The sequence below is a fragment of the Mixophyes fleayi genome, chromosome 3 (assembly GCF_038048845.1).
Source record: "Mixophyes fleayi isolate aMixFle1 chromosome 3, aMixFle1.hap1, whole genome shotgun sequence".
NCBI lineage: Eukaryota > Metazoa > Chordata > Amphibia > Anura > Limnodynastidae > Mixophyes > Mixophyes fleayi.
This window is the reverse complement of record NC_134404.1, coordinates 48,166,216-48,181,199: the sequence shown is the minus strand read 5'-3', so window position 1 is coordinate 48,181,199 and position 14,984 is coordinate 48,166,216. Positions and strand designations below refer to the sequence as shown.

The window sequence follows — 14,984 nt, the reverse complement described above, 5'->3', positions numbered from 1 at the left end:
TCATAGAGGGGTTAAAAAACGAGGGGGGGGCTGTCATAGAGGGGTTAAAAAACGAGGGGGGCTGTCAGAGGGGTTAAAAAACCAGCGGGGCCTGTCATAGAGGGGTAAAAAACGAGGGGGGGCCTGTCATAGAGGGGTTAAAAAACGAGGGGGGGCCTGTCGAAGAGGGGTTAAAAAACTAGGGGGGCTGTCATAGAGGGGTTAAAAATGAGGGGGGGCCTGTCATAGACGGGGTTAAAAAACGAGGGGGGCCTGTCATAGAGAGGTTTAAAGGCATGGCACAGTCGGATTGAAAAAGGGAGGGGGAGCAGCATAGTATAGTGTGATGAAGGGGAGCCAGGTGAAGGGAGCAAAAGCAGCATGGAGGGCGCAGTGTGATCATAAGGCATGGCGATGATTAAGGGGCACATTATTGTAATATTGGAGCTGGAGGAAGGCCTAATTATTTATCGTGGGTGGTATTGATTTAACGCCAGGGTTGTTTGGAATTATCTAAATGTAGCCATTTTATCCCAAATAGGGCCCCCAGCATTCCAGGATCCAGACAAGCCGCAACTAAAGAAACATGCAGCCACAGGTGGTGAAAGTGAGAAGAACAGGTAGGAGAGAGCAGGACAGTATGTGAAATGTTGTGATTCTAGGGACAATGGCAATTTTTGGTGAGTGTTGTGTCCAATGTAGGGTGCAGGTCAAGACTGAACTCTTTGTGTACACACTGCATTCTTTGTATACTACACTGTGGTGGTAGATGTCCTGAAAGTCAGGAGTGCTGGGACATATGCGACGCTCTGGCGAATTGAGAGTCTAGTGATTTTGTTGTGTTAGCCATGCCCCAATGGTGTATTTGCCACGCCCCCAAATGCATGACCACACATTTGATTTTTTTTTTAGCATACTCGACTATAAGGGGTGCCCCATGAATTTGTTGTACCGGGGCTCTGAATTCCTCTTGGCAGCCCTGGGCGGAGCTATGATGACGCAAAGACGTCACCGCACCCCCTCCTACCCCTGACCTGTCATCTCTAGGATCTCCCGGAGGACAGAGTCACAAAGTTGGCAAGTATAAGTATTTGGTCAGGAATCAAACTCATGACCTCAGTGTTGTGAGGAAGAAATACTGAGTCACTGTGCTGCTATACAAATGATAATAATTAATGTATGCAATTCTCACCACCTGTTCTTATTTTGTATATATAAAAAGCTGCTTAATACCACTTATCTTGTTCTGTATGGTGGACCAATTCTCAGTATCGAGTGTCTGCTATGCATCCACAGCTACTCACTACAACTTCACTATTTCTCATGCTTGCCAACTCTCCTGGAATGTCCGGCAAACTTCCGAAATAGGTAATCTCCAGGACTCTGGAGAGTCTGGCAATCTCCCTGAAGCTGGGCTAGACAGAGGAGAGCTGGGCAGAACGTAGTGTGAAAACGCTCCGTCCGTCACAGCTTGATGATACAATTTGCATAATTACAATGCACTAGTGTGAAGATACAGGGTTTATCTGGCCCAATGCTATACACTTCACGCTGGCTGGCCACCCACGGGTGCCTTACTATGCCAGGAAAGTCTACCCAGTACCTTCTAGGGTTCTCAGTCACTCAGTCAAAATGCAGTTAGAAAATAAAGCAATACATTTTTTGTAATAAAAACAATCACTAGATTATTATATACACAGAGTAAATAAATGCCAGGCAGGTTTACCCCATCATCTGTCCCTTACCCTACTAGCTTAAGGAGTTAGTCACCTCGCTGTCCAGACTTGACAGCCCATGGATCTCTCTCAGCTGCATATGTAGACTCTGGTAGAGAACGACAACTCAAAACCAGACCTTGCACCTTCCAGGTATAAAATCACAGAATGAACAGCCCTCCTCCCCTGGAGTGGCACCTTATATCTAGGGTAAAATTTCCACACTGCTTTCCTCTTCCTCAGCAAACCTCTGGGTCTCTCTCCCTTTAAACATTGGTAGGCCTTGGATCAGGGGTTTGGAGGGGGGAGTAGAGGTGAGCTGTGCTTCCACAGAAGCCCCCTGCTGGGACACAGATAACAATTGTCAACATCTCTCGGAGGGGAGGTCTGACAAATCATCAACTATGCTTGTTCTGTACGATTCATGCAAAAAAGTCTTGGCTAGAGGTACTCAAAATCCACAACAGATTCTAATATAAAATAATTTAATTCTCATTGGATTCATATTCAAATGTTAGGATCCTATGTAGTTCAGCAAAATATTTTAAAATAAAAATGTGATGAAAACAAGAGCGCAAAAGTTTACCATATTTAAGTAAAACACTGGTGGTCCCTGTTGCTCAGTCAGAAGTAAAAATCTAAATTGGGTAAATTAGAGTCACTTTGAATTACTCAGAGAATAACAATTTTTTTATTGTGTTGTAAAATTTACAAACATTTATTTTCATCATTATTCTTATTCAATATGAAGTTTGAACCATTAGCACAATAAGGGGGCGTGGCCTAATCACATTGGGGGCGTGGCGCGACAATGTTACGCAGTATGCCCAGCCAGCATGCTGGGAGTTGTAGTGCTACATCAGCTGGCATAGCCTACTACTGCTACACACTATATTGAGTTATATAGGTAGTCAATCCCCTACACTGCAGCTACTACTTCCCCATAACATCAGCACCTGATCACGTGATGTGATCCGCACGTGATCCCCACCCGCCGATACATGGCGGAAGTGACGCATAAACAAGTCGCATCCCGGGAACGTTACATGTCCGTTCTACGCCTCTTTAAGTGATCACCGCGGCTGTGATTACAGTTTAGCCCGCTAAGTTTGGAGGAGTCTTAGGCTTCATGCGCGGTGCAGCATGGAAGAGCAAGACACGGTGCGTACGGGGCGGTGGCGTCATAGAGGCGCGCCGAGCGGGAGTCACGTGTCCTCCTTCTAGCTCTCCCACTGGATAGTGTATTATAATGGTTCTCTGTGTTTAGTGCCCAGTATAGGGCATGTCTGTGCTGTGCACCTTGTATGAGGCTCAGTGCATTGCTTTAGTTGGATATGCCATTAGTTTACTTATATAATAAGATTTAGTGGGGTTACAGATGTTATATTAGTATGCAGATATGTTATTGTATATGGATTTATCATAAGAGAAGCGGTGTATTTTTATATAGTTATATTATTACATATTGTAGACATCTGCCTCATATTCCGTTTGTGTCCATACAGATAGCTGTTAGCATTATGCCATTACGAGAGGGTCTTGTGTCTGTAGTGACATAATATGCCTCATAGCATAGATCATGTTATTTACTACATTTAGTAAGTAGTGTGCATTTTCTATAAATGTGATTTTATATCCTTTTTTTTGTAGCTGGCTGTTTTCTTACTACCTGTACTTACTATGTAGCACAATCGCATTGAACATACCCTCATACAAATACATTTTCTATTTAATGATTAACGTGTTTGCTATAAAATGCAAGATTTATATGTTATGTAGGAGCACATTTATCAATCTTATCATAAAGTGAAAAATAGTTTTAAAGTCCTTATTGCGTTGATAAGGATTGAACTATTTCTCAAATTTATGAAAAACGCAACACAGAAACAGGAGTTCCGATAAACTTAACCCGCCTCTTCGGAACGCGATGTCCACGGATCTCCTCCAGGTCCTCTTCATTTTTCTTCACACTAGAATTGTGCATGTGCACAAAACATCTCCGCTCTGTGTCTGCAACTATAGTTGCAGAGAGTGAGTGACAGGGAGGGATCATGTGATCCCTCCACACATGCGCTGTCCAGCTCTGCTCTTTGGAGCAGAGCTGACAGCACTGAAATCTTTCAATTATGATAATGTACGCCAGCTTCAGCTGCTGTACATTTAATGACAAGTTACTGAAAAAAACCTTTTTTCGGAACTTTGTTAGATTGCGGTTTGGAGCAGTCACCATACAATTGAATGGTGATTGCTCGCAAAAATGAAAATGAATGCAGAGCAGCAGATATCCACAATATCTGCTGCAATGCACCTTTTTTAAATATGTGGGACACATGGATTTTACGGTAAGTGCACGATAGTGCACCATCACTGTTTATTAAATATGCCCCTTAATGCTATATCACTATTATTTCACAAACTGACCACATCGCTATGGCACCATATTAACACTCAGGTGAAAGTATAATGTAAATTATATTTGATAAGAAAGATAAGTTTGTTTTATTTTTCTACTACTTTATTAAATGCAGAACTACAGTTCTTTTGCATAGGACAACTTCCAACTAATTGTAGTTAAATAAGTTTGTTCATTATTCACCTCTCAAACTACATAGATAAATCAGTGGATTTTCACATTTGGTATCGTCAAGCTGCATTGTGTCACTTATTGCAGATCTACACTGTCAGATCAAATATGTCTGATAAGGGAAAAGCACCACTTACATAATATTTCACTTATTCAATATGTAAAGTTAAGTTGCCAATTGGACAAAAGGACCCGGGAGCACTTTGTGCTGATTGTGACGCGGGGACATACACTATGCAGGCCCAGACTTATGTACTACCACTACCATCGGCATGGGCATTTTCTCTGGCGCAGACGGTTACTACACTGGTCCAACTACTTATACCCCTTTCATACTGCTGCCACGGAAATATCCTGGTTATATGAACCCGGGATATTGCTGGGGGACAGGCTCCTAGACAGGCAAAATCCTGGGTCGAATGGGTTCACACTGAACCTAGGCAGACCTGGATCTGACAAAAAAAAAAAGAAATTGGGAAAAAAAGAATAAAAAAAGTCCTTTTACCTTAGTATTTCTTCATTGCTGCCTGTCCGGCAGGTTACATGAAGAAATTACGTCATTTCTATTGGCCACGGAGAAAATTATGCATTTAAAGAGGCAATAGTGGACCCTATGCCTGTATAATGTAATCCAGGTGTAGGGTATGCTATTGCCACTTTAAATGCATCATTTTCTTCCCGGCCAATAGGAATGACGTAACTTCTTCATGTAACCTGCTGGACAGGCAACGATGAGGAAATGCTAAGGTAAAAGGATTTTTTTATATTCAACTTTAGTATTTTTATTTATTTTTTTACACTAGTCGGTGAGACCCGGGTTAAAAATCCTGGGTCTCACCGTTCATAGTGCAGGCTTCCTGGGTTGGATACGGGTATTACCCCACCAACAGACCCGGGTCTAGTTCCCGAGTCAGCCGATTCGGGATTTAGACCTGGAGTCATTCATAGTGCAGCCTCAACCCCGGGTTGCCGGGGTAAGCCCCGACAATAACCTGGGTCGAGGCTGCAGTATGAAAGGGGTGTTACTAAGCCTTTGGGGTTAACAGCTGTTGCTGCTGTTCTCCCCGCTGCTTCAGTAGAAACTGTCTTCCCTGTGACAGTAGGGATGCCAGTGGCCACCGGGACATCAGAAGTGGCTTTGGTGGGTCTGTCATCCTCTCTCACGAACCCAGGCCCTTCCTCTGGAGAACCAGCTTGGTACTCATCCTTGGTCAGAGGCCTGGATAGTTTAAACCGTTTTCTAGAAGCACCAAGACCTACACTTTCTAGAACTAAAAGGGTTCGGTCTTCAAATCCTCTTCTATCAGTCTTCGATTCAGAGAGGTCATCAGAAGAGGAGGGTGAGCCTATTTTTGACTCGGATTCTGTGCAGGTCACGGACCTGGAATAATCCCCTAGATATCAGGGCATTGACTATCTGATCTTGGCAGTAAGGCAAGATCTGGATCCTATGGATTTGGAAGAACCCAAATCTTCGGCTCAGGTTCATTTAAAAAAAATAAAAAATGAGAAGACGCACTATCCGTTTTCCACCGTCAGTGGAATTAACAGATATCGCAGAAGCAGATTGGAAACAACCGGACCGGAAGTTTACTTTTCCAAGGAGATTCCTTACCCTGTACCCGTTATAGGAAGAGGATCTGGCCCGCTGGAAACAGATCCCAAAGGTTGACACTCCGGTAGCTCATTTAGCTCTCCACACTACGCTTCCGGTACCGGGAACAGCAGCCCTGCAAGGATGCCACTGACCGCAAGGTTGAGGGTCATTTAAAATCAATTTATGTAGTGGCAGGCACTTCTTTCAGACCCATGTTTTCATCAGCGTGGATTGCCAGAGAGATGGAAGCATGGGCAGAACAGTTGGCCGAGGGACTGCAGGATTCAGAATTGCTTCCCCTGGCCTTGCATCTAAAGGAAGCCTCTGGATACTTATATAAGGCAGCCCAAAATGCAGTCTCTATTTCGTCCTTCACATCGGCTTTGGCGATGGCAGCCAGAAGGACCCAGTGGCTGAGGTCCTGGGACGCAGATACAGAGTCTAAGAAATCGCTTGAAACATTACCCTATTCAGGTGCAGTGTTGTTTGGGTCTGAATTAGACAATATTATTTGCCAGGCCACAGGTGGCAAAAGTACTTTTCTGCCAGTAAATGTTCCTAAGGCAAAACCTCGATTTGGTTCTTTTCGGCAGCCCTTTTGGGGAGGCTCCATTGCGAGGGGTCAGACAAGTAGAGGCAGGCAGATTGGTAACAGGGGACCCTCTTATAGAGGTAGGTTCTCCCTTTCTATGAGACACCCGTCTGCAAAGGTTACGGAAAAACCAGAATCCTGACTGTCATCCACCCCTTCTTGCGGCAACAGGATTGGGGGGGGGGGGCGACTGAGTCTGTTCTGGGAACAGTGGATATAGTCGTCCCAAGACCTTTGAATTCGTGGGACCATGACGAGAGGGTATATGATAAACCTGTCCGGTCCAGCCCCTCGTCGCTTCTTTGCAAGATCTTTTCCCCGCTATCCAGAAAGGAGATTCAGCTCTGTGTCTCTGCTCTTCTTTCTGCAGGAGTCATTTGCACGGTACCAGACAACCAGAAAAGGGAGGGGTTCTATTCAAACCTGTTTCTGGTCTCGAAGCCATATGGATCATTCCGACCCATTTTAAATTTAAAAATGGTAAATCTACACCTAAGGGTGGACAAGTTTCGCATCCCTCCGATCGGTAATCAATGGATTGGAGGCAGATTAATTTTTAGTGTCAATAGATATAAAAGACGCTTACCTTCACGTCCCCATTTGGGGGGGACATCAGTCTCTTCTTAGATTTACAGTAGGATTAGCTCACTACCAATTCCGGGCACTCCCCTTCGGCCTTTCCACAATGCCCAGAGTGTTCACAAAAATCATGTCCGTGATGGCGGCATGTCTTCGTTCCAGATGGATCAAAATAATACAATATTTAGACAACCTCAAGGCCGCATCAGCGAATCTGTTGCAACAGCACCTGACGCTTACCATCAGGAACCTGGAGCACCATGGATGGTTAATAAATCTAAAAAAAATATCAATTAATGCCCTGCCAGCGGATGACCTTCCTGGGGCTTATCATGGACACAAAAGAGCAAAAGGTGTTTATCACAGAGGACAAGGCCAGGTTATTTTTACGGGAGTAACTTCACAGGTCCTGGCCACTCCCAGTCCAACCATTCACTTATGCATGCGTCTCCTAGGGAAGATGGTGTCGACCTTCGAGACAATTCCTTATGGTCTGTTCCATTCCTGCTGCTTCCAATGGGACCTCTTAATGAAGTGGTCAGGTTCCCATCTGCATTTGGAATGCCAGAAGATCCGCTCGACTTCCAAAGCGAGGGTGTCTCTTCAGTGGTGGTTGGTTCAGGATCACCTGGTGGTAGGCAGGTCCTTCACCCCGTAAAGGATCATAGTAACCACAGACGCCAGCTGGGGGGCTGTGGCCCTTTATTTACGGCTGCAAGGCCTTTGGTCGACTCAGGAGTCTTCCCTGGCTATCAACATTCTGGAGTTGAAGGCCATGCTTCAGGGTTTTTCGGTCAGATTACAATTCGACAATGCCACGGCAGTGGCTTATGCCAACAGTCAGGGCGAAACCAGAAGTACAGAAGCAATGGCAGTGGCAGCACAGATCTTGGCCTTGACAGGAGAGAACATTGCCTTAATTTCAGCAGTGTTCATTCAGAACTGGGAGGCAGATTATCTAATCCGTCATGCGGTAATGCTGGGGGAGAGGTCACTCCATTCGGAGGTCTTCCAGTTGCTGGTCCTGAGAGGGGGTCTCCCGGACCAGGACTTTATGGCTTCAAGGCACAACAGGAAGGTCCCAAAATTCTGCGCAAGGGACCCCCTGGTGGTAGCCATCAATGTCATGACAATACCCTGGATCTTCCGGTTGGGATATCTGTCTCCCCCCAATACCCATGATTCACTGCATTCTCAAGTGAGTAAGGCAACGGTGCGTCCCAGTGATACTGGTGGCTCCCGCCTGACTGCGGAGAGTATGATATGCAGACATCGATGACAGTAGGTCAAGGGGTGCGTCTACCTCTGCAAGACGACCACCTTCTGCAGGGCCCATTCCAACATCAGGACTTGCCTCGGCTAACTTTAACGGCATGGCTGTTGAAGCCAGCCTCTGGTGGTCTAGTGGATTCTTCCCTAGAGTCATGAACATGTTTTTACAAGCTCGTAAGCCCGTTTCAGCTCTTATCTACCACCGCATCTAACGCACTTTATATCAGATGGTGCGAAAATCGACCCTGCCATACATCATCCCTTTTGTGTACTTCGATTCCTGGCATTCCCCAGGATGGCCTGGATGCAGGTCTCCGTCTGGGTTCTTTAAAAGTAGAAATATCAGCCATTTCGGTTTTCTTTCACCTTCGATTGGCGGACATGCCGGATATTAGAACGTTTCTGCAGGGAGTCTTGCATATTAAACCTCCTTATATCCCCCCTATGGCACCCTGGGATATCTGCTTGATAGGGTCAATATAATGTGACGCTGTCTTCCATTTGTTTAAGGTATTAAGAACTCAATGTAAGAACTTTGGTTCTTTATAAAGATAAGCAAAGCTGATCTTCATACTTGTTTGGTGGCTAAGGAAGTCATGGCATTTGCCAGACCAAGGTATTGCAAAGTTTCAGGGGCTATTGCCCTACAAACAATTACATATTTACTAGTATATATGTAAATATTTCTCAGAAAGCAGGAAGAACAATGGCACAATCTTGGTTTGTCCAATTATCTCAAAGAATTTATTTGGAAAGTGGCAGAAATATTAGACTGATTCTGTGGCCTTAAAATTGGACAGCCTGCATCCCAACCTAGGATTGCAAGGTGAATTACACACTGCATCAACCAAGAGTGTCGGAACAAAGCTGTATTTGAATCCTATTAAGTCCTTAAGTCTTTTTCTATAAGAGCAATAGCTGCATCGTGGTCCCTTTAAGAGAAAGTGTCTCGGAGATCTCTAGGGCACATCCTGGTCATCCTATAATACTTCTATCCCGGGCTGTGGAGTCTGAGGCAGTCGGGGGAAAAATGTACCGACTTGACTCTAGTCAAAACGACAGGAGAAAACCAATAAATAAGACAAGCACAGCAGCAAGTATGATGTGACTGAGGTTATTCTTTTCCTGAGGACAAATTCTTCATGGATTTATGAAAAATACTAGTTGCACCCTAAATAACAGTATTGTATATTGTCATCTCACAGAATTTTTTAGTACAGGTTTTTTGGTCAAATAAATATATTTTGTGGTCTAAAAGCCCTATTTATATAATGTTGATTAAAGAGAGATCCTATTTTTCTGAAATTATTCCATTTTCTATTCGATTTATCATACACGTTACAGTAATTAAATATATTTCTAGGAAAGCATGTGGTAATATAATGATACAATGTTTGTAAGCAGAGGACAGCTTATTATGATCCTGTGCTGTCTTACATTTTATATATTTAGTTTTAAGGTTAATCCTATGTTTCTTTAAAAAAACCTTTTCATATATTAAATGCATAGTTTGTTGCATCTTTACTTTCATAGGAATTTACCACTGTTTTCTTGGAAATTTTAATACAATATTTTATGTTCAATTAATCCAAGTAGCCCGATGACTCACGGTGTGCGATGAAAATGCATTGTGCTACCAATCTACTGTAGTAAATTTGTTATTCCGAAGTAATATACATTTGCTAATTATGAAGGAGTCGGTCAGTGGTAAAATAGAGGAGTCGAAGGTTCTGTGTATCGACTTTACAGCCCTGCTTATATCGAGCACTAATAAGTGGACTTTAATTCCACAGTTAATTTTGGACAAGTCCTGGGGGTAAATGTATCAAGATGCGAGTTTCCAGAATGTATTAATTAAATGATACCTAGGGCTAGATTTACTAAGCTGCGGGTTTGCAAAAGTGGGGATGTTGCCTATAACAACCAATCAGATTCTAGCTTTCATTTATTTAGTACGTTCTACAAAATGACAGCTAGAATCTGATTGGTTGCTATAGGCAACATCCACACTTTTTCAAACCCGCAGCTTAGTAAATCTAGCCCCTAGAATCTGGTTGCTGTGGGCAACGGCTCCACTTTTCAAACCTGACGGAAACTTGCAGCTTGATACATTTGCCCCCTGGAAGGGGTTTGTTCTGAATAAATTTGTAAGTAGTGTGATTTCAACCTTCCTCCCCTGTGTTTTCTATCGTTGCTAGCCTACGAACTAATAGACTGGCATGGGAATAGGAAACTTGGAAATTGTAAAACCCTACTTGGCAAAATGTTTTCCTGTACCAAGACACAAGTCTCCCACTCCTCTTGGCTTGGGCCTGTTAGAGAATGGCCCATATGGGGAGTCTATTCATTAGCTGTTTAACTATCTGTCCCTACACGTAATGAGGATTCATTTTACTAACCATTAATACACATTTGTAATTAAACCTTACTTGCAAATGTTATGGTTTACATTTTAAAGATGGAGCAGCATTGGTGAGGTCCTGGTTTGACTGGCATTAGTTTTCCAGCACATGTTGGTGACATATTATGAGATAATAGATGACATTGCTGCATATTGTGGGTGAAGCCGGGCTGAAGAACTCCCAAGAGGTGTGCATGGCCTGCGGTTAGGGTTAGGTGTATACGACCTTCACACAGGGCGTTATTAAAATTGAGGGTTCATATGTGAAACGGTGTGGTCAGCCTGGTTCAAGAATCCATAGCTTTGTATTGTTGTATAGTCCTTATATTGTCTCTGTCTTTCTTAATAGGAAAATTATAAGGAGCCATGCCCGCAATGTTCTGATGTTCACTGGGGTATAAGTGATGAAGGCAAATACTACTGCAAATCCTGCCACACAGTCATAGAGGTATGTACACTAAACATAAACTTATTATATGCAGCTTTTCTATGGAAATCCACTAATGGTTTTATCTAAGCTTGGTGCAATTAAATATGTTGCCTTTATGGTCACTGTTCTTCTTATTTTATTTGTAGACCTTTGGTATTTCCGGAGTGGACACTTCCTCCTTCTGGTCATACTCCCATGCTCAAATCTTATTACTGTCCCTTATGACTTAAAGCTAGCCAGACACCTGACACTACAGACCTTTTAGCCTTATTGCCATATGTCATGTGTGTCCAATTTGGCCATACACGGGACTACCAAAGAAACTGGTCGCATGTAGCTCCATATGTACCGATCATGGACAATAGCGATGGGAATGAGTTCTCTGTACAGCGCTGTGTAATTAGTGGCGCTGTATAAATAAATGATGATGATGGCACTGTGTGGTGGATTGAATAGCCTAAATGTATTAGGAGAAAAGGTTTGATGTATCTTCAGTACATGTGAATCACTTATTTCTTATGTAACGTTTTTTTTTTTCTTTTTTCTTATCCTATTTTTCAGGACAGTATCAGACACTTTCAGATCTCGTGGTTTGTTCTCCAAATTATCAAAGTGCCCTGACCTTCTTTAGCAACAATTTTGTAACCATGGTAATTATCCTTACCTTGGTTACCTATGTTGCCAAGAAAAGTCAGTTATTCATAACCTATATATCTAGTTACATGATTGTTTCCAAACGGTGATTTCTGGCGGAAGTCTCGTTTCAAGTGTCGGGAGTTTTGTCCAATAAACCGTTGTACTCCCCATGCTAATTTTAATTTTGTGAGATCATTTTTCAGTTGAAATATCCTCTAAGAAAGCTGCACAAAATAAGTGCTGGAATCTGTTTTTCTATTTCCCACTAAGCATTCGAAAACACAGGGAGATACCAAAGCAATCCTTTCCTGCGTTAGTGATGGTTCTCTTCACCTCTGCCTTTCTTAAGGGAAGAATTGCCTACTGTATCAGTAGTTACTAGTGACCATATATGGGACACTTATAGGAATGGGAATCTTCCATGGTACAGAATGATGGTTCCTCGAGGTGCCACATACAGTGCCGTAACTAGACATTTTATTGCCCTGGGCGAGACAGGGCACCGATGCCCCCCATCGAAGTGGGAGTGACATTTGCCAAGTGGGTGTGGCCAACCTAATGTGGGGGTGTGGCTAGCATTTTACTGAAATAATTCTGTTACACATATTTGCAAATGCATGATATATAGATCTATGTACATATAGCTATCTCTTATATTTATATATATATATATATATATATAATATACACACCAACAGTCGGTGCGCACAAGTCCAATGATATGGATAAAAGATCTCAACGTGCTTTTTCGTGAACAGTCTTTGTTTCACTGTATTTCAAAACACCAGCAGGATGAAATCTGCGCGTCTTTCCCTTCTATCTCCCGATCTCCACGGGGGAATAACCAACACTCCTAAAACATCAAAAAAGAAGGGGAGCTTCCATGGTGTGTTATCCAAGTTTAAAAGTTTTTATTCCAAACAATAAAATTGCACGTACCAGATGGTAAATATTTTCAGGCATAGATAATACAACAGCTCAATTTCTGATATCCACATACGAACAGCTCTATCTGGAGCAGCTCGAAATCAGAGAGTCTCCACAGTCACCTCTATGCGTTTCATCACTCAGGACGTCACACACTGATGGGATAAGACAATATTTTGCGGCAAATACAATGAAGAAAAAATCTTGCGCTTAGTATAGCCCATATTATAAAATGAAATACAAACAAGTCTCAGAAATCACTATTTTAAACTACTTACTACCTAGTTCTTGCTCTAACGCTCCTCTCCTATGTCAATTCTTCTCTGGCCCCTGTCAACGATATTGAAAAAGTACCAAGTATTTACAGATGATCTTAAGGCACAATCTCGCTTTTTTTTAATGAGCCAATTGATATGCGCACATTAAACTAGCATGAAATTGTTGTACACTGAATGTTTATTACCTTCAGCAAATAAATGTAATTTGTCCTCCAGAGACAAGATCAAGCCAAGCGCTCTACTGCACTGAAGAGGAGGTGATGTTTATCATTGTACAATACAAGGAAGCAATATCGGAACTATTGGAACGCGTGTGCGTTCCACTGGCAGGAAGTTCGGCATTTGGAATGCAAGTTTGCATTCCAAATGCCGAACTTCCTGCCAGTGGAACGCACACGCGTTCCAAAGCTTCCGATGCCAGGAACAAGTTGTTTCTGGTGGGGGAAGCTGGCTGAAGTTTCAAGTAGGGCTCTGTGTGCAGTCAGTGATTGAGTCAGTGCACAGAGGCAGGTAGCGGGCAGCTGCTGCGCCCCCTTGGGCTTAAGCCCTGGGCGTCGGCACCACCCGAACCTGCCTAGTTACGGCTCTGGACACATTAATCGTGATGCCATGCAGCTGTGTGTTGTTGCTGTGGGGGGTGATTTAAGCCATTATTCCTGCTACCAGATTACCTGAACTGATGATTGTAGTCTACTAACATACCGATTATTGACTTTAGCCAAGACATGGTGATTTGCAAAAAGCGTTTGTCTTTTCACTAGAAGTAGTGTCAGAATTTCACAGTAACCTGTATAGTACTCTTTCTCCTTCTGTTCTAATCCATAGCACCCTAAGATGGGTATAATTGTGTGTGATCAACATGGCACAAGGTCTTATACAATATTTTCATTCAACAATCTGAGGCTGTCTGTTCCTCATTAGGGTCCTAGAAAGAATAGGTCACTGTTTGAACCAATAATTGCCCTGCGGACCACCTCTTAACTTTGGCAGCCTGGTCTAACAAGACAAAAAAACTTTTTCAACTCCTGTAGCTCATTTTAGTTGAGTACGTTTGTTGTGAAGTACGCACTATATAATTAAATGTAAATAACTAATATGTTGTTGCACCATCATTCCATTCCCAGGCAGCTCTGCAATCTTCTGTTTATACCGGCACAATTCTTCTTTAAGGTTCACACTATGGCCTCAGAGGAAGTGTGAATTGTTCTGAAGGAGAGTTAGGCCACCTGTTAAATCAGTTTATTTGGGGATCGTTTTTGGATGACCCATAGTCCCTGCCGCTGATTGCTTTGTAAGAGAAAGTTTGATTTGTGTTCTTGCTGATACGTTTCTTTCTCTTGTGACACAGGGGCTTTCCAGCTGGATTGCAGTAATCCGATGTTTGCATTCTGGATGGACTGTTACTGTCTCTGTGTTACTCCTCCATTGCTCCCAGACAAACTGATTAATGTGACACTGGAGCGGAGGAGGTGGAGTTCTCTGTTTATAATAGACACCACCCTATACCATTATCTCTGACGCCCTGTGAAAGAAAGATTTTACAGTCTTTTACAAAATAATACTGGATGCAGAGTGTATCCAATATTTATCACTGGCTAATAAACAAGAGGTTGCGGAAGAGGCTACAGAATGTAGAACTGTGGGTGAATTACAATCAGGATATACTTTTTCACTGTGTGATTTGTTGTTGAACTTGAACAGAATTTAGTCACTGGCCAATCCTCTTCTGTAGCCTTATTTTTTTTTTATTTTTTTTTATATATATTTTTACTATTAAAATAAATTGCAAATTTCGGTCAAACCCATTTAAAATACAGGTTAAAGGCAAATATTTTCATAAATCTGTTGGTCTCCCCCCTTGGCATATTTAAATCTGCGTACTCCTCACTTATTGCACTAGTTTGTGTTTTGTAAAACACTCTTTATTTTCTTTGTTTGCATTCTTTGTTTAGTATGCAATAATATCATCTTTTGCAACACTTGTAAAATATATA

At 42.6% G+C, this 14,984-nt stretch overlaps 1 protein-coding gene across 2 annotated transcripts in view; it reads left to right on the top strand.

The window, feature by feature from the left end:
• The window catches only part of TAF1B (TATA-box binding protein associated factor, RNA polymerase I subunit B), a 273,798-nt gene that overhangs the window by 188,350 nt on the left and 70,464 nt on the right, over positions 1-14,984 (top strand). Inside the window, exons 1-2 of one of the 2 annotated variants that reach the window (XM_075201450.1) lie at positions 2,576-2,855; positions 11,069-11,167. In XM_075201450.1, the coding sequence (XP_075057551.1) occupies positions 2,838-2,855; positions 11,069-11,167 (117 nt within the window). In that variant the 5' untranslated portion in view covers positions 2,576-2,837. Of the gene's footprint in view, positions 1-2,575; positions 2,856-11,068; positions 11,168-14,984 lie in introns of those variants that run through there. The other variant, XM_075201449.1, reaches the window with a different exon arrangement.